Source organism: Fundulus heteroclitus, chromosome 8 (assembly GCF_011125445.2).
Source record: "Fundulus heteroclitus isolate FHET01 chromosome 8, MU-UCD_Fhet_4.1, whole genome shotgun sequence".
In the NCBI taxonomy this organism is placed as follows: Eukaryota; Metazoa; Chordata; class Actinopteri; order Cyprinodontiformes; family Fundulidae; genus Fundulus; species Fundulus heteroclitus.
In genome coordinates this window covers 32379061-32403471 of record NC_046368.1, presented here as the reverse complement: position 1 = coordinate 32403471, position 24411 = coordinate 32379061, and the positions used below count along the sequence as shown (strand labels likewise).

Genomic DNA, 24411 nt, shown 5'->3' with positions numbered 1-24411 from the left:
GCCAACTTTGATAAAATAAAGGAATGTTTAGCCAATATTAGTTTCTCGTTTAATGTCATAGCAGTTTCAGAGACGTGGTTAAATCGCAATTCAAACCTAAATTTAACATTTGAAGGTTATGAGATGTTCTATAAAAACAGAGAACACAAACGTGGCGGTGGTGTGGTTCTTTTTGTTAATAAAAGAATGCAAGCAAAAGCAGTGGAACATATGAGTTTAGCAGTTTATCAAGTAATGGAATGTATCACAGTGGAAATAGTCCTGGAGAAAAGGAAAAATATTCTTTTAACATGTGTGTATAGAGCCCCAGGAACAGATGTACAAGTATTTACAGATTACATGGAAAAGATGCTTGTTGACCAATCCAAGGGGATTACTTTATGTGGAGACCTAAATATTGATTTCCTTAAACACAAAAGCCATAAACCAGCAGAATGTTTTCTAAATTCTATGCTTAGTAACTCATTATTTCCACTGATTTCACTACCTACAAGAATAACAGCTAATACGGCATCACTATTTGACAACATATTTACCAATAAGTTGGAGCACATTAAGATGAGTGGAGTCTTGGTAAATGACATAAGTGATCACTTACCTGTATTCACATTAGTCAATGTCAAACTGGAACGATGCTTGAATGCTACACCACATAAGATGATTAAATGTAGATCAAGAAGTGAAAGTTCAATGACTGCCTTACAAGAAAGTTTGTCAAAACAAAGCTGAGATACAGTTCTGGTTGAAAATGATGTGGATAAAGCATACAAAAAGTTTTTACAAATCCTTAAAGCTGCCTATGACTTACATTGTCCAATCAAAACATATACAATCAAAACAAAAAAGAATGAAGACCTTTGGATGACGAAAGGTTTAATAAATGCATGTAGAAAGAAAAATGAATGGTATAAAATGTTCATTAAAAAAAGAACTGTGGAATCACAAATAAAATATAAAAAGTACAAAAATAAACTAAATATAATCAGAAGCTGTAAAAAAGCTTACTACACAAATCTGCTGGAGAAAAATAAAAACAATATGAGAGGCTTGTGGAGTACGCTAAATAGAGTCATTAAAGGCATACTATGCAACATTTTTCAGTTAATTAATGTGTTCCATACCGTTTTGGATGATTAAATGAGTCATTTCAGGTTGAACAAAGGTTTTCTCGGCTGCCCCAGTGGTCTGTGGGGGAAATACCGTACTTGCATCGACCCCTTGCATCTGACGTCACAGTCACGTGATCGGGGGTGCGCGCCTCCATCTTGGTGGGCACGCTAGCGTGACAGCCCACCACTGCACTGGCACAGTTAGCTTATTACTCGCATGGCCGGCGGAGCGATTGTTCAATATGGTGCAAACCTGTTGCATTGTTGGTTGCGGGAATCGTGCTGGGAGGGACAAAAAGTCGTTCTATAGGTTGACTACCATAATAGACTGGCAGTGTGCTAACAACGGAACCGCGGGGTTTAAAAAGTTCACCGCTCACGATCTGTGCGGCGCGATCGGACTGTACACACTGTACGTTGTGCCCCCTCTGGGACCGCTCGCTGTGGTGGCAGAGGCAGGCGAGCGACGGGGGGTGAACAGGGAACCAGAGCAGGTGGTCGAGCCCAGCTCACGCACCGCACCGGCGGCCGTGCGGCACAGCAGGTCGCCCGGCCCGCCCCGCAAGCGGAGGCGTGCCGAAACAGGCGGCCAGCGCGTCGCGCGGACCAGAGCGCTTACCCTCCCAAACCCCTCCGCGAGCCGACCGACGTTTGGGCCCTGCGGGTCCCGGGCCGGGGACGGAGAGGAGCGGAGGTCGCCCCCTCGTAGCTCTGCTTGAACAGCAGGATGCGCTCACGAAAACCTCACGACGGCCGACTGAACAATATTAAACTCACCCTTCCACGGACAACTGCTACATCATTCAGGTAACAAACAGACAGTTCACGTATCCATCCGGCAGTGAACTGTTTGTGCGCTTCCAAACTCTTGTACGCCTTCATCTGATCGCCACTGTACGTTGGGGTGGTTGACAACGCAAGGTAGTTCACCAGATCCGCATAGCAAATGGCCAATGGCAATGGCCAATCATCGGGATTGCTAGAAAAATCCATATCAGGAAGAGCCAAAGGGTCCGCATTACCGATCCTTGTACATTTAGCATAGTAAAATGCCTTATCAGAAGGCTGTAACTCATCCACATAAGGCTTGGATTGCATGTTGGTAAGGGTGGCTGCCAACCAATATGGCCGCCACGCAAGGGGTTCTGGGTAACGGAGTCACGTGGTTGCAAGGGGTCTATTGCAGGAGCCCTCGGCCCGCACCCACAGGCTCAGAAGTCTGGTGCATCGCGAGAGTCGGTCTTGCTTTACGGCGAGAACTGCTACACGCCCCCAGTGAAAGGCATGCTCGTTGCTAGATTTGTGCAGTTATCATGGCGGAACCAGCGAGAAAACAGCGAAAGCCCATGTTGGAGCAAGCAAGAAAGAGGAAAATGGCTCTGGACAGAGAGAGGAGTCGTACACGGGTGAACATCGGGCAAGCTTTTTTCAGAATGGCGAGAACTAAAAGAAAAAGAAGGCTGCAAGGCTGACGCAGACCTCGCGTTTCTGCTGATGCGATTGTAAGTAACATTGTAGGGTTTCCCTCATGCTACCGCCTGGCCAACATTCCAAAAAAAAAAACTGGTCTGAACCCTGCTTGGGTGTCTATTGTCGTATGTGGTGTCAGAGTTGTTTGAATGTAAGAGTTGGGGTGGGGCAGTTTGATGCTTGGAGGGCTCCATGTTCGGCTCCTTGTCTTGGTCCTGGTTCACGGCGGCTCTCACGGTGGTTCCCCTGGGCCTCGGGTCTCTGGGTCTCCATGGCTGGATCTGCTCCGGTGTAGCTGGCTGCCGGCGGAACCCACGGAACGGAAAAATGGTGGGATGTTACAGCTAATCTACATTAAAAACTTTCCTACATTACCAAAATACTGGATGTGTGTGTGAGTTAGAAAAAAGTGGACCCATCTTCCTGTAAAACAAATGAAAAAGCAGAACAAGCACACCTGACTCAGGCAGTCCAGAAGCAGCTTCATCTTGAGCTCCATGACACCTCCCTTGGCTTTCATTAGCATAAATTTTGGTGTGTATTCGTCAAGTTTGCTCATCAAGGTTTGCTCCTAATTCCTCCTTGATATGAATGAACAAAAGATTCACAAGTACTGATTTAGTTTGGAACAAGGACATAGAGCACTTTCCACGAGGACTTCACCAACCTGGCATCAAACACAAAGCAGTTTAGGAAAAGTCATAATCGGTATAAAAAAAATTCACTTCAGATTCTCTCTTAGTTCACTTAAGAATATAACTTTTTTTCATCTGAAATGATTCTGGGATTATCAGCTCTAATTAGGTAGTTTATGTTTTCTGATTCTTTTCTAAAGGAAAAGGAGGTGTTAAGATTAATAATCATGAGCAGTTTGTCTGAATCACATATACATGTTCGGGTGCTGTATTAGATAATGTTATATTTCAGTATCTGCTGCTTTTTGAATTCAAGATGATAGCTTGTTCTTTTATTTACATTGGGTTTAAACCAATGAGATTTGTGTATAACAATCAGGAGCATGCACTATCAACTCTAAATAATAACCAGCAAATTTCAAGAGGTAGCAAAAGTTAATGGTGGATAATGTCTCCTTAAAGCTCACATGTAATGAAAGGGAACTATTAAAGCCCGCTTTCTCAAGTCTTTTACTATCTTTGTATCTGCCCGAAGGCTAAATTTCTAAACTGCACACTTGCCAGACAAGATCTTTAAAAGGTGATGGTCAGGTCATGGTTTTCTTCATGCTCAAACTACATGATGCAAACATGTGCGTTGAGTCCTGTTGTTGGGTCAGGCAGGTGGAGAAGTGATTAAAAAGAAAATAGCGAGCAGCAGGATCTGACAACATCCAGACGCTTCTACAGTATAAACAAGCAAGAAACGTGGAATTTTTTTTAGAATTTAAAAGACTGCAACAGAATCATATGACGGAATAATTCCTCCCTTTAACCCAGTGGTGTCTGAACTTTTTGCCACTGGGGCCAAAACCAGAAGTGCCAATGGACCACATGAGTTTTTATTTTCTTGGCCTACAAAACAAAATATGTCCATTCTCAGCAACAAGAACAGGGTTTGAGTCATTCTTTGATTATGTTTGTACTATTCAGGGCTCAGCACAGGGAGTCATTTGTCTCCATCTGACCCCATCTTTTGAACTATTACACCATCTAGTGGTTGTCCTGTAAAATAGTTTCTTTGTGATAGTACACTGAAGTATTCATACCTTTTGAACTTGTCACTGTTCACAGTCTAAGCTTCTCCAGTGTATTTTATGCCACTGAAGTGAAGGGAAAAATATTAACCATTAAAACCCATCTATTCACTCTGGCCTTTAACACTTTGCAAACAGCTTATTTTCATTTTACTGTACTGTATTTTAAAGTGTATTGTTTGTCCTGCTTAATTTTAACTCTGTACAACGCTTTGATCAGCTGTGGAGTTTTAAATTGCTCTACAAATAAAGTTAGAGCAGATTGTGTATATTTAAATAATGTTAGACCAATATCTTAAGGCCTGATAATTTTAGTCTAAACATTGGCCTTTTGATGCCTGAAGATAATCAGTTTCTCTTCAAACATGTTTCTTTCTCCTTGGGGATCTGTAAATGAGGACATTTGATCAAAGCTCCGGTGTGTACGATTTTCACACTGGCACACCATCTAGCGGTGCACTAAATTAATTACAAATAGCCTTACTGTTAAGCATATAATAACTACTACAGAAGCCGTGGAGTATCATTAAATGTTACAATGTCAAGTCCTCCATGTATTAACTACTGCAAATAGCTAATGTCAGGATCTTTTTCTGGGATGAACCCGGACACAGCACGCACACACAGAGATAGTTCTTAAAAGTGAGTTTATTGAACAGAGTGGACGATGGATGACGTAAGGAGCCAGAGTCTTTTACCAGATGGAGATGTAGGGTGCAGAAGCTGACCGGCAGGAGGAGTGCGGTGAGACTGACCAGGAGGAACTCTGGAGCCGAGGACTCGAGACCAGGACGGAACATCAGAGCCGAGGACTTGAGGCCAGGATGGAACCCAGGAGTCGTGAACAGGAGTTGAGAACTTGAGACCAGGACGGAACAGTGTCTTGTAGCATGCAGCCTACAAGCTGCATCCTGACAGCTAATAGCTACGGTTATGGTGTGAAATGTTTTTTTGGCACTGCGGCCAAGCCCGCTTGTTTTTTCCTAAAGTTGATGTAAATTCCATGAGCAGTTTTTTGGCCTCGTTTCTGACAAACGCTGCTGCATTACTGACAGTGAACTGGTCGGCTGATATCCAGGCATCACCTTCTCAGAGCTTGTTTCATAAGGTATGCGCACGACAGTGCACGACAACAAAGACAAGTACCTGCACAGAGGTTTGCTGATGATTGCACTGTATTAGTTTTATTATTTGTTCAAACAGGACTGGAAAAAAATATTTTCATCCTTAATTATATTGTGAATTTTAATATACATATAATCTTGTACTAATCATAAACTAGAGAAGACCTCGTCATTATAGCAGCTGCATTGTTTATTTTTTACAAAAACCGAACAGGGAATAGAACAAAGAGCACACATAAAGCCAAGGCATACCTTATTAAAATATATTTATTAAGCACAAAATACATACATATGCAAATCAAATAAATCATAAAAAAAAAACCTGAATAATATTTTAAATCAAATATGTTTCTAAAAGCCTATACGTCTATATGTGTTTTTAGCTGGGTTTTTCATGTACTTTAAGCAATGGTTTATATATTTTTATTTCCCTAACCACGACTGGGAAACATTTTTGCTATAAAAATAAAAAAATAAACAATGTATTTTTTATGTATTTCTGTTAAATTTTTAGAATATGCAATATTGACGCAAATACAAAGATATACAAAAAGAAACCCCTGCCTCGAAAAAATACAAAAGAATAAAAAAGTAAGAAAAACGAAACGTTGCCTACTAGGGCTGGGTATCATCTAGGATGAGCCGATTCGATACGATTCTCGATACACAGCTCACGATACGATACGATTCTCGATACATGGCTCAGCTTGCTTTGATTCCAATATCGATATTTATTACTTTGAATTAATGCTCAGTGATTCAATCACCAAAATCAGTATTATGTTTATGTTCTATTTATTGATCACAGACATATTAACAGGAAAATAAAGTGCATTTGCTTCAATGCATTTAACGTGTCACAGAAACCAAAAATGTGCCCAAACATCTGATTTTAGGGACAAAGGAGCTTCTAAAATCCTGTCGGCCGTTCCACAAATTCGTCTCACTTGCTCTCCTTCGCTGTGAACTGTAATGGTTGCGCTGTAATAACGCCCCCTAGAGGTTGGGAGGTATATCGATATTGAAAGCCAGAATATCGATATTAAATCGTTTTTAAAAATATCGATATTAATCTTTATATCGATTTTTATGCACAGCCCTATTGCCTACCGGAGGTTATTCTGTTCTCGCACGTGCAAATGAGCTGATGGAACGGATCGTGCTACCGGTACGGATCGGGTAGTGACAAGCAATAACACCCGCCACTGTGAATGCGGAAACACCCACCTACCCAATTTCTCTGATTGGCTGAGGACATAATCTTACTATACATCAGCTGAGAGGTTATCTCATCCTCCCTTCTCTCATGACAACATGCGCACGAGTCCTATCATGAAGTGAAAAAAAAAAGTTCATTGTACGACTTGAGTAACGTGCAGTAATGGGGTGTCGGCAATGATAACGGCGTTATAGTGACAGTCAAAGTAATTAGTTAGTTTACTCGTTACTGAAAAACGTAACGGCGTTAGTAACGCCGTTTATTTCAATGCCGTTATTCCCATCACTGCTGATATCCCTCCGCCTACACACATACTCTGGGAGAGAGAGACTAGAAAACGAGACGTCTCTCCTGGGAGGAAAGAATAGTTGCTGCTCTCCATTGCTCTGTTTCTAACATTAAGCCAACATAAACTTCATTTTTATACTGAATTAACCTAACTGTCCACCAGAAAGCCTGCAACCTACGCATTTATTTTTAATCCCCGCTCCCTCATGAATTATCTCCACCCGGTAATAATAGCTATGCCGATGTAGATTTGCGTTTGCTCTCCGACATTACGTCTCTTTTTTTCTTGCTTACTCTCTCGTCCCTCTTGCCGGGCAACGAGTATTAATGGTTCTCCTTTTCAACAGAAAACAGAAAATAGAATGATCTACGGTGGTCTTTGCTTGTTTATACTCCTCCACCGACAGCAGGTCTTCATATAGAAGACAAATAGGGAAAACTTGATTTTTGCTACTTAAAAGCCAAATTAATTAGCAAAACTTTTTTGCTAATTAATTTGCAAAAGGTGTCTTTTTTTCAGGTGTCTAAAAGCCTATGTTTGGATTAAAGTTCTCAGGTTTTAAGAGGTTAAAAGTTTTACAATCAAACTAGGGAAGAGAATAATCTAGTCAGATGAGACACAAAGTTGTGCAAACTTGTGAAGTGGAGGAAAAAGAATGTTTGGTCTTTAAAAGACTTTGCAAATAGTAGCATGTGTTTGTATTTTAAGTCAATACTTTGCAGAACCACCTGTTTCTGTTCATGGGATATGTTTTTACCAGCTTTGTACTACTTGAGACTGACATTTTTCCCCGTTCTTCTTTGCGAAATAGGTCAACCTCAGTCGCACAGGATGGAGAGTGTCCATGAACAGGTCCTGCCAAAGTTTCTCAGTTGATCTTTTTTCTTCCAGGATTGTCATGCATTTAGCTCCATCTTCCATTCAATTCTGGCAAGCTTCCATGTCCCTGCTGAAGAAAAGTGTCCCCACAGCATGATGCTGCCTTGACCATGTTTAACCAATGGAATAGTGTGTTCACATCACGATGATGTGTAGTGTCAAATTTATGCTGCACATGTTATATTGCAAGTTGGTGAACAAGTTACATTTTGTTCTCTTTAGGCCAGAGCCACTTCCTCCCCTTTACTAACCCCACATGGTTACATACAGCGCGTCTTATGAATTTCAAAAAAATTTCAACTTATTTTCTTTACCCTCTACTGTGGATTTCTGCAGCTCCTTAGTTTCCATGGGCTTCTTGACAGCTTTTCTTATCCTTTTTTAATTCATCCTTCTAATGAAAATCAACAAGAGGAATCATATTTCTCCTATTTTAGCTTCCCTTCATCTGCTTCCTGTCAAATCAAAATAGAATTTAAAATAGAATAGAAAATAAAAAAATCAACCTCCATCATATATCAGGGCTCTGATTCCTAACAGAGCACTTCACTCTCAGACTGCAGGTCTACTGGTGGTTCCTAGAGTCTCTAAAAGTAGAATAGGAGGCAGATACTTTTAGTGATTAGGCTCCTCTCCTGTGGAACCATCTTCCAGTTTTGGTCCGTGAGGCAGACACCCTGTCTATTTTTAAGACTAATCTTAAAACTTTCCTTTTTGACAAAGCTTACAGTTAGAGTAGCTTAAGTTACCCTGAGCTATCTCTATAGTTATGCTGCTATAGGCTTAGACTGCTGGAGGACATCAGGGTCTATTTTTCTCACCCTGCTGAGTTCTCCTACTGTTCTCCAATTTGTAATGCTTGTTGTTATTTCAACTTTTAACTTTTTGTTCTCTGTCTTTTTACTCTTCATAGTAGGTACACCTGGTCTGGTGCTCTGTTATTGGCGCAACATAAATAAAATTTAATTGAATTGTTAACTTTGACATCATCCAGGGGAGGCAGATCTTCCGCTATTACCATATAACAGGAAAGGATTCCTGGATCAATGTGTGTTTCTGTGCTTTTTGTGTCTCTGCTCTGCCTTCTCTAACCACCAGTCTACACTGAGCCTGGAGGTTTTCCTCCCTATTAAAGGGGATTTTTCCTCTCCACTGTCGCTTCATGCATGCTCAGTATGAGGGATTGCTGCAAAGCCATCGACAATGCAGACAAATGTCCACTGTGGCTCTACGCTCTTTCTGGAGGAGTGAATGCTACTTGTCAAGACTCATTGCAATCTACTGGGTTTGCTTAGATAGGAAACTTTTTGACCAATTTGTATAATTTGATTGAATTTGACTTTGTAGAGTGCCTTGAGATGACTTATATAAATACAATTGAACTGAATTGAATTAAATTACCTGGCCAGTCAGTTTATAATGGCCAGCCAGGTTTGGGTAGGTTTGCAGCTTTCCCATACTCTCACTACATTCAGATGTTGAAAGATGTTCATAGCATGGGAATTTATTTTAAAACCTAGTCCTGTGTTGGACTTCCCCCCAATTTTCTCCCTGACCCGTCTGCTGTGTTCCTTGGCCTTCATGACGCTGCTTGTTCGCTAATATTTCCCAACAAACCTCAGAGGCATTCACAGAACGGCTGGATTTATACTGGGATTAAATCACACACAAACTCTGGTAACTAATCAGGTGACTCCTGAAGAGTCATTAATAAAATTGAGGTTTGTGGTTGCAATAAATAAGAAAAAATAATGATTTACTGTCAGTTTCTAAAATGTTGTAATTTGACTGTTTTAGAATATACTTATTTGATTTTGATTTCATTTTACTGTTATAATGAAAACACCTCATATGTATAAGTGAATCTCCTCTGCATCACTACATCTGCACACAAGAGAATAGTAAAGTATTAGCTTGGCTCAGAAACACAGGCATTAACTAAAGGACACACTAATGATCTGATTCTGTGCCTTTACACACACACACACATTTACTCTATCACACTGATGCACTACAACAGCTGCTTGTGCTTTCAGGCTGAATGGGAGTTTGAAAACAAACGCCCATCTTCTGATGCATATCACAATTTTATAAAAATAGATACTTCTGCTTTTACCCGCCTTACAAGGGTAAAGGGTGTGGGTGTGTTTGTGTAGGTGTTTGTGTACACTCACACAATAAAAAATAAAAAAAACATCATCACTCTGTATTTTGAGTCAGCTACATATGAGCACGGTTGTGTTAATAATAGTACTATGAATAGTGATTAGTGAGCTTTCAACTCCATTATGACACAATTTTTCTCCTTCTTAGGAACGTCATGCATGGAGGGCTTTGCAGCTTGCATGTTAAGCAGCTATCATTACAAAAAATAACTCTGTATCCATGAAAATATTGCGGGATACGGCTGGTACCTATATCAAGCGGTTATTGGACACCATTTAAACTAAAGGTTATGCAGAATGCCAGGGGTACCCCGAGAGAGCCCTCACATTCATTTGAGAACATACAAACCTAATGCAGAAAACCCCCACCATTTGACTCAGGGTTCAAACCGAGGTTTTCCTGCAAGGCAACAATACCATCAACTGCCCTGCAATGCAGCCCATTTTTTAAATCAGGCCAGTGCCTAATTGTGCACACTTTTCATCTCTGCATGTAACTAAGTGCATTTGAACAAGCAGACTGGTTCCCTGATGTGCATCCTTTCACTTAACTGTATGCAAACAAGAACAAGCCACCACCCTTGTTGCTCACTGCTCAATCAGCAAGGTCCAGATCCTGCTGCAGAGAAAAAGAGGAAGTTTATACAATGTGGAACTGTCCAGATCACAGAGGTAGAAGCAGGAAAGAATATTTTATTTGGTGGTTTAGACCTAGTAGCAGGCGGAAAATGAAGAAGGGAGATGGCATCTGACACATGGCTCATAGAAGTGTACAATGGTTTAAAAAAGAGACACGGCAACCAAAAAAACCCGACTGACACTAAATATTTGGAAGAGCTTGAATTATGGCAAATAACGTGATCCCTGAACACGGTCTACTCCTTGCAAAGCCTGTCAGTGACATACAAATATTCACATCTTTATGAGAGCCCATCATTTTTACACGTTATATAGGATTTAACATGGCAGCCTAAATCCTAAATAACTAATGCATTTACTATCCACAGATGAGGGCGTTTTCTTTATGGAGAGATGGTTGTGCTTGCCTGGTCTCCTGTGCATCATTGGCTGTGCAGTCCTTGTATATCACAAAGCGAAAGGTGTCATGGAAAATACAGAGCATCTTGAGTCAGTTTTAATGTGCTTGTGGATAAATAGCATGAGCATGAATGAGCATCAAATATAGTGAAAGTGTAAACTGGCTGCCACATGGTTTTTGACCTTTCTGATGCTAAATCTAATCCTCTTAAATTATGAAAGTAAATTTGTATCTGCTTATAGGATTTGCATCCTGTGTAGAAACAGCACAATAGCTGGAAAAACAAGCTTTAAAAATTTGTTTTGTTAATTAACACCGTAACAAGGATTCAATGAATTGTTCATAAACATTCACATCACGTTAATTATTATTGGGAAATTTATACAGCACAATGATAAAAAAATATTTTTGCATTTTCAATACCTGCTTTATTACTGCATCAAAGGTATTCAATATGGCTGTTATACTAGTTTCAAGTAGGGTTGTCAAAAAATATTGATACTCTGAAAAGTATTGATACTCAAGCACCGTATCCAGATCCAATACTAATTTGCCATGGTATTGATACTAAATATTTTGTCTACGAGGCAAACGAAGAAGGAAAACCTCAAGATCTTGACAAACCTGTGTGCAAACAGTGCTTTAAACTGATGGCAACAAAGTCAAGCAGCACAACAAACTTGGCTAAATGTCTCAAAGACAGACACCCTGGCCTTCATGATGAATTCCGACAAGTTAATAAGTTCCCAATCATAATTTAACCTAATTTATTGAACGTATTACTGATGTTAGCGCGACCGATGCTCCACTTGGTAATGTTGTGTGATTAGCTGTGGCTAGCATGCAACTAGGCACGTGTTATTTTGGGTTTTTTATTTAGCATTTATTTGCACACTTATTTAACTAGCATTTGTGATTCTGTTGAGAAAGCATGTTCCATGTTGAGATTAAAAAAAGTTTTTTATGGTAATAAAATCGTTTTATATCTTTAATTATTTGTCATTTTTATCCCCATGGTATTGAAAATGTTATTGAGTATCAAATATGTTCCTGGGGATCAAAATCGAGTTTGAAATTTTAGTATCGTGACAACCCTAGTTTCTAGCCAAGCTAGTTTGCAACACATGGAAATAGCTAGACTATAGGTATTAAAGAAAAATATTAAAAACGTTACAACATATTAGATAAACCCACAGATAAGTATAAATAATACATAATAGTAATAATCTGTAGAACCAAAAGCAAAGTTAAGGCTCATATGCTAGCTAAACTTTTAGCCAAAGCTAGCATATTTAAACATCTAAAGGAGAAATCTGTGATATTTAGAATATATTTTCTAAGAGGCAATGGTGCAATCTTGTTGCTTTTTTGTCTAACTTTTAGCACATGTTAATATTATTATTATTATTATTATTATCATTATTATTAGCAAACAACTGCTTTGGCATTACAAATCACGTGATCCTGGTGTGGGAAAGGGAGTTTGTGTGCATGCATGAGATCTTTCCTGAACAGATATTTGCTGGAGGGTGTGGCCACGAGCTGCAGACTGCACACACTTGTCTGAAATCTTCTCATCGGGCTGCTGGAGATGTCAGGAGCTTTGAGACGTTATGTCTTCACTTGTTGCTCAACCTACCTATGTATGTATGTATAGTCAAGCCAATATAACTTTCATGCGCATTTTTTTCGATTACCTTTTGAGAGCATTGTTTTTTGTAGTGTTTTTTTCTTTTTTGTCTTACCTTCCCGGAGCTCATAGATCTATGTGGGTCCCAGGTTGAAGTGCTCCTGTTGGCTCCACGGCTATCCTGGATCTCGTCCACAAGGACCCTCCATGACAGTTGTCTGCCAGAAAACCCTCCACAGTCATCCCCAGCAGCTCCTCCATCTCCAGCAGTTACCAACTCACCCGTTCCCCGACTACCCCTGTTCAGTCTCTATCAAGAGCTCAAGCCTCTGGCTGTTCCATGCTAACTTGAAATTTCTTTGCAAATAAACTTACCTCAGAGGAACTCTCGCTCAAACTTCCACCAGGATTACCTACTCCTCTCAGCCTCTGCCATCCTCCCTTACACTCTTACTGTGTAAGGGAGCAGTACGTGTTAAATTCTATAATAAATCAAGAACTCCCGATCGTCTTGGCATCCGGCCCAGCAAAACTGTCTTTTCTCTTTTCTGGTGAACCAATTTACCGTAGTTTCCGAAACCCCTCGAATTATAACCGTAGGCCTGTAAATAAACCTTTTCATCTTTTTAATATATTGAGTCCTAGTTTGATTCTGCGCGTTGGTCAGAAAGCTTCCCAGAAACTTGACAGAAACATCAGGCCAGTTCGACCCAGCTCAATCAGTCATCAACGCTGAACAAACAACAGAGCTACACTTTACACCATCTAGATCAGTGGTGTCCAAAGGGCTGGTATTCTCCATAGTTTAGGTGCTGTCCTGGTTCAGCACAGCTAAACCTAATGAGTCCTTAAGTGGTAGGCCTTTGCAGACCTTGATGAGAGACTGAGAAGGCAAATCCTTCATATGAATAAAATATGTTGGCCCTTTAGGACGGGACCTGGACATGCCTGATCTAGATCAACTGTCTGGCATCTTGCATGATCTAAATTCCAAAGTTTCTCCTCCAGTTCAGTCCTCTCCAACAGCCAGAGTGTCTACCTCTGTATCCTACCACATCTTTATGTTTCTGAGCTGGTTAATCCACCCCAGAACAATTCTCTGAAGAAGTTGGTAAATGTGGAGGCATTCTTGCATTACAGAAGAAATGCAAGAACATGGGATGGGGGGTAGGATGGATAAGTACAATAGTAGTAGTGGGCAGGGCTGGACATGCCTGCTGGTAGGTGGATTCAGCAAGAACAGTTCTTCCCATTAAACTCTTCCCTATACACCTCAGTTCAACCCAAATTCATTCCAACTTCAAGCATTAATAGATTCCAGTTCAGTACAAAACCTAATCAATAAAAACTTGTCTATGCAACTAGGAATCGCCATTGTTCCCCCTTCATCCTCCATTTATGCCCCCACTCTGACCCTATAGAATCAATCATCTTAGGAAATCATAGTGAAAGATTTGCCCCCTTTGTGTTTCCTTCTCCTCAATCTCTTCTGGTTCTCGAATATCCTGAATCAGTCCTACATGTCTGCAGTCAGTCTTGGTTACACAAACAAACAGAATGACTTTCCCACTCTGTGTATCGGGGCAACAGTTTACAATGACCTCAAACAAGAATTACCAATTCCCAAGCTCTGTCTTTACCTGCCCAGGGACCATATGATTGTGTCATAGAGTTGTCTAACGAAGTTCCGCTACTTTCTAGTCCTCTCTAAAACTTAACCTAAATTAATGACTCACTTTTTCCAGGTATTATACTTTTTCTTTGTGGCCAAGAAACACTTAGTATTGACTACCGTGGTATAAACCAGATCAATGTAAAGAATAAATATCATTTAACCTTCCAGACTTCTGCCTTTAAAGTTGTCCAAGTTTCAACTGTTTCCTCCAAACCCAGCCTTGATAATGCCTACAGTCTTGTCAGGATAGGTGACGGGAATGGAAAAATGCTTTTAAAACCCTTTTAGGTTACTTTGAGTACTTAGTGATGCCAATTGAACTAATGCACCAGCCATCTGCCACTTCTTGAAAAACGATGATCTACAAGACTTCCTTAACCAATTTGTTTGTTTTATACCAGTTTGTTTATCTACACGACATTCAGATTTTCTTCATCCCCAATTAAAGAACACAAAACGCATCGCTGATTGGTCCATCTGCAACTTCTCAAAAAACAGGTTATTTATTAAAGGTATGTAACTACGTTATATGCTTAATGACCAGTTGATCATAATAAAATAAAGTTATATACACCAAGTGTCCATCCTGATAGTGTTTTGATGGTCCTTTGTGAGGCTAACTATAGCCCCACAATGGGCGCGATGACCAGATATAAACAGATGTGGCCCCACCTACCGGCAGTATCGCAGAACTGTTATTGTTCATATTCTGTGTCTGGCTTTTTTTTTTTAGTTCTGCTAGGATCTTGGCACTGATGCCTGGTCTGATTATTCACTCAGCACACCTGCTCAGCTCCACCCCACCTGCAATCAGCATTCACCGGTTCCACCTGATTCCACCACCATATAAACAGCCTTCAGACCAGCCATCAGTGCCAGATCATCTTTTCGGGTTTATTTACTAACAAACTGAGCTAAAACAAAGCATAAAATACCAAATACCATCTGCCAAAGAGGACGTGATCTTTCATAAAAACTTTCATGCAACCAGAGTGAGCTACTGACGTATAAATTAAAAAAGTCAAAAAACGTGGCTATGCACCTTTAAAGCTAAGAAATGTGAGTTAGCCTACCCCATTTACACAGAAACTTCACACTAAGTTTGCTCATGCCCCTATAAGGGTAATCAAAATAATTATCTCAATATAATCAATATTTTAAAAATTATTTTTTCAAAGATACTCATACGTGTCAAAATCAGTATACACTGACAAATTCACGTTTGCCCAAATTGTCATATATCTTCTAACCACAGTGCTGCAGTAAAAGAGATACTCAGCCCATCCTTGCATCCTTAACTCAACAATGAACTGCTGCTGGTATCATGATGTGAAAGTTTCCAGAACCAGAATGCAGACAGCAGCCTGGAGGTGACATAAAGAGTGATATATTTTAATAATAAAACAAATCAGCTTATAGTAGGGAAACAAGGACAGCAGGACACGAAAAATAAACGTGTAGCAGAAAAAACAATCCGAAGGTAACACAATGGAGGAACCAGCACATGAGAGGGGAAACCATGTCAAGTACAGCCAGAGGAAAAAAAACACATCTGACTCTCTTTATTGACTAGGCAAACAGAAAAGCATTGTATGGAGGAACTTTCCCTGCTCAAATCTATTTGCATGGACCATATTTGTGTTTGCACTGTGATCAATATTACCATTTATTTGTATCCTGAGCAAATTGGCCATGAAATGGAAGCACACAGTGGCACATTAAAGAAAATCTGTTATAATAAAATTGTTGGATGTGTAAATCAAATGATATTAACACATCCAGTCAACTGTTTTCCAAACAGGGAAGCTACACTTAAAGTCTAACTCTTGGACTGAATGTATTTTAACGCAGATGCATCCAAATAGTCACCAGAGTAAAGAAATGTATATTATATGTGAATTATGTGCGCCGTTTGGAAGTAATTTCGATAAAACTTGCTGTATAAGCGAAAGAGCCGAACATTCCTCAATCGGGCTGTTTCTGAATGTGACGTCACAAACAGAACTAGTACCGTGCATCCGGCTGCTAACACTACGACTTTCGCTACCGATTTATTAAATTTAATTAATAACTCTTACTCTACATACCAAAAATTAATAAACAAAAAAATGTATGATACATCTACAAACTCCACCTCAAGCATCAGCGACTCCGATACCGAATATATATTCGAAGAAACGGAGTTTGAACAACGTGAACCTGAGGAGACTATATCTAACGCTGCCCAAGACATAGAGCCCATGCTCCATTGTCAGCGGAGCACTCTTGAGAAAAAAAAAATCAAATCAGATTTATTGACGGTCCCACCGCGTATGGGAGAAGGGAGCAGCTGAGAGACGCTGCCCAAAATCGGAGTCCTTCAACCGGATCAACCATGAGCTAGATCCCGCTGACTCCGCGGAGCTTGAATGTCAAATGTCAAACTAACTTCACAGCGGTCTGCACTAGGCCTATAAGCGAAACTACAGCCACCAACTACGCACCTAGAAGGCATTTTATTGTGGACTTAGTTTGGCGATTTTTTTTTAAAAGCGCTTGCTCAAAGTAGACGTGAATCAGCAGATTTGGTGTGTGAAAGAAGATACTGGAAAACATGCATATATATCCTTCGTCACCGTACCGGTTGTACAATGTAAACAATGTGTATTTCTATGCAAGTTCGCTTCGCGCATTCTCGGTGTTCTTCAACTGACGTCACACGTCGGAAATGGCCGATCGTAAACGGAGGCAGCACTCAAACGCGGAATACCATAATTGGTGTAAAAAATGTGCGATATTTCATATTTAAACTTAATTTGAACACTTTTGATACATGAATATTCAAAGTTTACCTTGTTCTGGAAGTTATTCAACGGTTTTCAGGATTTTTTTTTTCAGTCCAAGAGTTAGACTTTAAGTTATATATTTCTTTAAACATCGGTGAAATTGTTCCCTTCTTATTAGTTTTGTTCTTAAGAAAGTATAATTTAAGTTTGTCATATATATGCTATCAAGTATTTTGCTTAGTAGCGGTATTGAGTTTGAACTTTTGTATCATGACAACTCCTATCCTCACCCAGTCAAATTCAGGTAATCAAATACAACTACCTGAATATTTGCAGCAAATAAACTGTATTTGCTGAAAATATTCTTAAGGCTTATGCAAGGCAGCCGTATTGGATTTCAATGCCTGGTTTGGCGAGAAATTTCTGACTTTCCTTGGATAGTATTTTTTTCCTTCTAAAAACGTTCCAACTTTTCTTACATGTCTTTCAACCAGTCAAGCAGTGGTGCTTGACGGTGGTACAGATGTGGTGCATCCTAAAAGACCTGACAGTAACATTTTACTAAACTGTTGCTACAACCTTTTTTTTTTTTTTTTTTTTTTTAAAGAGCATAAACTAAATTCCTAGGAAATCCAGGCTGCCTCTCCTTCAGCCTTCCCCGACAGTGGCCCCGTCCCTGAGCAACATCAGCAGCTGTGAAACACCTGCGCCTCTCCTGTTTAAACATCTCTGCTTTGCTTCTGCCGCTCGCGCGCTCCTGTGCAGCTGCGCATTTGGAGCGACAGCGTGGCTCGCCCTTCGCTCCTATAAGACGATGCGCAGCGGCCAGCGGGCAGCGGCGCGTGGCGGCACCGACCTGTCCCTTTAAGCGCGTGTCAAAGCCGATTACCACGGATCCCCGTTGCGATTCTGTTTTCGCCGTCTGTTTGTCAGTCTCTCTTTTTGTTTGCGTGTCGCTGCAGGTGTGTCACTCTTTGTCCTTTTTTGTGCATTTTTTTATGTTTACTTCCGCACACCAACCAGCACTCGTTGCTAAAGTTTCAGGGGATGCAACCGCAGAGAGAGTATTGCTGTAGTGAGAGCCCGCGTTAAAGCTGCCGAGCGGCGGACGTTCCAACTTTTTATATTCATGGTAAACCCGGATTACCTTCTGCAGCAGACTGAGACATTAACCGCCTTCCGTCTGGCACCGGTCCGCTAAAAATACCCGCAGCAGCATATCTGAAGATGCACAGCGACGTGATGGCTTCTGCTTGAAGTTGGAATAGAAACCGGGCATAGGATGCAGAAGAGCGTGCGGTACAACGAGGGCCACGCGCTCTATCTGTCGGTGGCGGCGCGTAAAGAGGGCACGAAGCGGGGCTACCTGAGCAAGAAGACCACAGAGAACAGCCGCTGGACCGAGAAGTACTTCGCCCTGTACCAGAACGTTCTCTTCTACTTTGAGAACGACCAGAGCGCGAGGCCCTCCGGCATTTACCTGCTTGAAGGATGCACGTGCGAGCGGGCACCAGCGCCCAAGGTATCCGCCGTCAGCAAGGAGCCCATGGAGAAACAGCAGGTGAGTGACAGCATGGGGGAGAATTAAGAAGTTAGGTTTGTAACTTTACCTCCTGTTTAGTTTAATTTGATGTTTACACCACAAATATAACCGGAAGCAAATATGACCAGTTTGTATCATAAAGCGAAGGAATTTATTAAATGTCACAAGACACGTACGCTTTATTGTTTAAATGCATCTATTCTGTCTTTATCTTAATCGGAACGATGCGCCCCCGCCGAGCGCATTTCCTCCGAGGCGGTGGGCCGCGACCGGCTCCGGACCGGCCAGATTCAATAAGGATAGGCCATCCTCTTATTTTGTATTATAAAGTCTAAAATGTCTAAATTCATTGGCTATTATGAAACAGTTTATGTCAATGAAAAAATACAATTTATGTTATAAAAAACATATGAACGTATAGGAAACGTGGCAGTATATGTCATCTGCTTTTTGATATCACAAAAAATATGTCTTAGATATTAGATAGATAGATAGATAGATAGATAGATAGATAGATAGATAGATAGATAGATAGATAGATAGATAGATAGATAGATAGATAGATAGATAGATAGATAGATAGATAGATAGATAGATAGATATTCTTTATTCAGGCTTTTTTTTAAAACATAAATGGTGCACTTTTTTTCTTCATTTTCCACACATATGGATCATTCCATTCAGGAGGAAGTATACGATCTCTTCTTTTTGCAAATGTTTCATGTTTTTCTTTGTTCTAAATGAACATAGCACACATATCCAAAACTTGATATGGATCATATTGGCTCTAGCCAGTTTTTGTTTACCAGGGCAAAAACAAATGGCTCTCTGTATTGTAAAAGTTCATATTTGCATGTATGAATGTACGTTCAACTGATTTTATTGCCAAATGAATCCTCAACCAGAGCTGCAGGTTATTTAATCAAACAAATTAAGGATTTAAAATAGATGTCTGCATATTACACTCTCTTACACTGTTTTTGAATTGTGGCTGTGAACCAGGTTACATAAATAACTTTCCTATGCATGGTTAAACATGCAAATTTTACGTTGAAAGACATTTTGAATCTTGTGAATTTCGCTAACCACTGCACCACGCTGCAACATTATTGATAACGTTGGTATTACAAACTAAGTAGTTGACATATTTGGGTTGAGTGTGAACATTTTTGCATGGGATCATAAATGCAATCCATTTCCAGTTAGTATGGACTGCAGCTGATAAAAAAACGAGCTAAAACATTTCATGTTTTTTGTTCTAGTGTAAACTAATACAACCTAAAACTGGGGACACTTGCATGCAATATAACCTCAGTATGATTTAGCTTTTTTCTCATCAGTTTAATTTCATATTTTAATCATTGCATGAATGAAAATATGCAAGAAGTCTACTACAAATGAAAAGTGACGAACTGCCAAAGAACCAAATCAGTAGCTTGACTGTTACTTGTGACGTGTACGTGTGGTTAGGGAAAGGAGAATTGGAATCAGGATTTCTTTCCTGCCGAAAAGCCTTAACAAGGAGTTTTGCTGTGTATTATCTGAACAGACTCACAATGGGAGATTTTCTGTCGGCTGTGCAGAACAAAAATGCACCCAGCATTGGGATTATGGTAGCAGAGGATAAACCTAGTTTCAGTTGACAAATTTGACTAATTGACTAGCTCAGCCAAACATATCTTCAAAGACTGCACACTGTATCTCAGTCAAGAAGCCAAAGTGGCTTATGGAGTAACCCTAACCTTTGCTCTAAGGTAGCATGCAGTAAGGCTGGGCCAAAATCCATTTAATCGATTAATTCGAGTTTACATTTTTTTAAGAATAAATTTTTGGAAAATTGGGATTTTATTTTTCCAAATTAATCATTGGGCTTCCGTGAAGAGATCAGCACGCAATGCTGAATATATGTTTAGGAAAATATATTGTCAAAATAGTGTAAAAGGAAACCTTTTTTTTACCGTAATGCGAGGCATTTTAATTTACTCATTTACTTATTTTTTTAAACTTAGTTTGAAGTTATACAAGTGATGTGAAGTCTGCTCTTAAAAGCAAGTTTTTAAATTAATTTCTTTAATTTCTTTTTATGAACAGAAAAGGAGGAAAAAAGAAATCGATTAATCTGATTTGGTACAGTAATATCGGAGATTTTATTTTTAAGCCATATCGCCCAGCTCCAGCATGCAGGTGGTCACAAAGATGACTACAGTATTCAGTGTTTCCCGCAGGAATTTGCTTAGGTGAGGTGGTGAGTTGTCGGCCAGAACCAGTTTTGCGCGGATGACTGCCGGGGGGTTCGGGGGGACACAATCAGTGTCCGAAATTAACTTCCTGATTCACCAGCTAAGTTGGTCGGTAGATGTAAAAATCAACCGGCCAGGCAAATTTTTTACCGGCCAAAATATTAATCCCCACCAGACCTCTCAATTTTTACCAAAAATTAAGAGTGAGATTATGTTAATTCAGTTGGGTGGGGGGGGGGGGGGGGGGTTACGGTGTGGAGAAGCCCCAAAGAAGCGTACCACCCTGACTGTTGAATGCCCAGAGTGAAGCATGGGGGTGGATCAGTGATGGTTTGGGCTGCCATATCATGGCATTCCCTTGGCCTCATACTTGTGCTAGATGGGCGCGTCACTGCCAAGGACTACTGAACCATTCTGGAGGACCATGTGCATCCAATGGTTCAAACATTGTATCCTGAAGGAGGTGCAGTGTATCAGGATGACAATGCACCAATACACACAGCAAGACTGGTGAAAGATTGGTTTGATGAACATGAAAGTGAAGTTGAACATCTCCCATGGCCTGCACAGTCACCAGATCTAAATATTATTAAGCCACTTTGGGGTGTTTTGGAGGAGCGAGTCAGGAAACATTTTCCTCCACCAGCATCACGTCATGACCTGGCCACTATCCTGCAAGAAGAATGGCTTAAAATCCCTCTGACCACTGTGCAGGACTTGTATATGTCATTCCCAAGACAAATTGATGCTGTATTGGCCGCAAAAGGAGGCCCTACACCATACTAATAAATTATTGTGGTCTACCAGCTGTTTCAGTTTCATTGTCCAACCCCTGTATATAGTATGTGTATATGTATATATATGTATACATATGTAAATATATCTTTTTGTATATATTTTTTTAGATATTTATAATGTTATATATATATATATATATATATCTATATATATATATATATCTATAGATATATCTATATATATATAATATATCGATATATATTCTATCTATATACTATATATATATATATATATATATCTATATATATATTTAAATAAATAAAATGCAAAATATTTCAGCACATGACTTTCTCAGTACTTGATAGTTTTAGAAAATAACATAAAAGTATATGGCATTTGACATTTTAAAAGTTTTAAGCCCCCCCCTGAACATGAGAAAATCCTTGTTATTTGATGCTGTAGCGCACATATTCCCTAGTTACTGGGGGGAAATAGGGAGTACCAATATGGCTGCTGGTTGCTTCAAAGCGACTCATTCTAACAGCGGGCTATTAGCACTCCAGTGTATAATACCCCAGACCCCTGAGCTGTCTACAAGACTGCCTGACTGTACTGTAGAAACTAGAAGTGGATTCATGTAAAGGACCCCACATACGCGGGTGTAGTTCACTACGCGGAAGTCAGCGAGAGTCCACCAATCTCACAGTATGCGCCTGTGGCGGCTGGTGAAAAAAAATCTTGGTGGGGCTGGCCAATAGATTTCCCTGCCTAACCCAGTACATGCATTTAAATTAAAAGTCGGAAAATTACTACGATTCCACAATAAGTATTTAATTAATAAAAAAAGCATTGTTCACAAAGGATTATTTTCGTGGTTATGTCTTATTAATCCTTTTCACAGACTCATGCCAGAGGGTTTGCATACATTGTACATGTACGTATATTATTACGAAACGAACGTTTACGTCTTGACTTAAATATATATCCTAATTTTTTATTTATATAATGATTTAAGTAGAACAATGACTAGTGCAAAATTAAGTTGTATTTACCGGAGATGAAGTGTAGACTGCAAATTCTGTCATGGTATGATGGCTGCCACAGTCGATTGGCATCCTGCATCCTTTTCATTGAAATTATCCATTTCTTTCTTCGTCCTTCGGTAAACGAAAGAAACGTTCATCCGACGATTTGGAATACCTCTGTGTGCAACCGGGAGCCCAACAAGTCGTAGGCATTGTTTAGATTCCAAAAATAAACTAAAAGTACGCTCTAATTCACCCGTTTTGTTACGCTGGTAAGCGAAAACAGTACTGTTTTGCCTACCACAGTGACCCGGATGTAGCGCGGATGTAGCGCGTGACGTCACGCGTGAAGTGCACCTATCACTGTGCAGCTAGGGCTACAACTCCAGGAGCCCCAAACCCATTCATTTTGGCGATGCTGATTGGCCAAATATTTATAAATTTTCCCTAGCAACAGTATACGATTGGTTATTTCGCTACACTTGTGGGGCGCCTTCAGTGACAGCCCCACAATTGTAGAAGAAGAGAAATGATACGTCCTGTTGGTGGAAATGCACTGTTAAATGAGAGTCAATTGATATAGTCAATTAGTAGAAGTGTTTCAATAATTCTTATCACATGTAGCCACGTACTATTAAGTAAAAACTGACATTAATAATACTTTTAAAATCTATATATATTTTGACTTTTCCCCTCCACATCTAGGGAGGGCAGCGCCCGAGCGCCCCCTATGGGCCAGCCGCCACTGGTATGCGCACAGTACGCCCGAGTATGTGGGCGCATTTAGACACCCCGTGCCTTGAGTACGCGCTAGCAACAATAAACCTAGTAAGTTAATTCCGTATAAAAGTTAAGTTTATTTTGGCCTAATGTTAGAAACAGAGCAATGTAGTCCAACTACTCTGTCCTCCCGACAGAGACAGGTAGCTCTCTATCTCAGGGGAGAGCTTTGTATGCGATGGCGAGAGAAGGAGAGAGAGAGAGAGCCCTCCATAAAGCTGTTTTTAATCAGAGAAATAAAAAAGGCAAGGCAAGACAAATTTATTTGTGTAGCATACATCAGTACAAAGACAATGCAAAGTGCTTTATATCACATGCTGTGATATAAATCCTTAAATTTTCTCAAAAATTGATGGTGCGCCTTATAATCCGGTGTGGTTTATATATGATTACCGTTGTGCTTACTGGTCGGTTTTATGAGGTATAATGCGCTCAAACATCTGTTAAAATGTGTAAGTACATCATTGGTAAGCAACAAAGCCACTCCGCTCAATGGACATTACGGTACACTGTGTCACTACCACTGAGCTATATTATACACTGGAGTGCTGATTTTGCCGAAAAACTGAAGTCACTGGCCGCCATCTTGCTACTCCCTACTCTCACAGAATCCCATAGGATTTGGTCGCAACAACAAGCAGTTTTCTGGCTGAGTGAAAACGTTTCACAGGTAATTTTACAGTCAGTAGATGTACTAACACTATCAACTACTAGGAAATTATGTTGTGCTGAAATATTTTACATGTTATTCATATTATATATATATATATATATATATATATATATATATATATATATATATCTATAGATATATATATATAGATATATATATATATATATATATATATATATATATATATATATACAGGGGTTGGACAATGAAACTGAATTTTTTTTTTGCATTTTATTTATTTAAATATATATACCATTTATAAATATCTAAATAACTATATACAAAAACATATATTTACATATATGTATACATATATGTATACATATATACATATACA

The 24411-nt window shown here is 39.8% G+C and overlaps 2 protein-coding genes across 5 annotated transcripts in view; one reads left to right on the top strand and one right to left on the bottom strand.

Annotated features, from left to right (window-relative positions):
* ankrd34ba (ankyrin repeat domain 34Ba) overlaps positions 1-12771 on the bottom strand; it is a 49485-nt gene extending 36714 nt beyond the window's left edge. Inside the window, exon 1 of the mRNA XM_036140633.1 lies at positions 12751-12771. The gene's annotated coding sequence lies outside the window, so the exon portion shown is untranslated. The remainder of the gene's footprint in view (positions 1-12750) is intronic.
* A 5152-nt stretch (positions 12772-17923) lies between these two features.
* rasgrf2a (Ras protein-specific guanine nucleotide-releasing factor 2a) overlaps positions 17924-24411 on the top strand; it is a 70127-nt gene continuing 63639 nt past the window's right edge. For all 4 annotated transcript variants that reach the window (XM_036140632.1, XM_036140630.1, XM_036140629.1 and 1 more), the window contains exon 1: positions 17924-18636. In XM_036140632.1, coding sequence (XP_035996525.1) covers positions 18358-18636 — 279 coding nt within the window. In that variant the 5' untranslated portion in view covers positions 17924-18357. The remainder of the gene's footprint in view (positions 18637-24411) is intronic.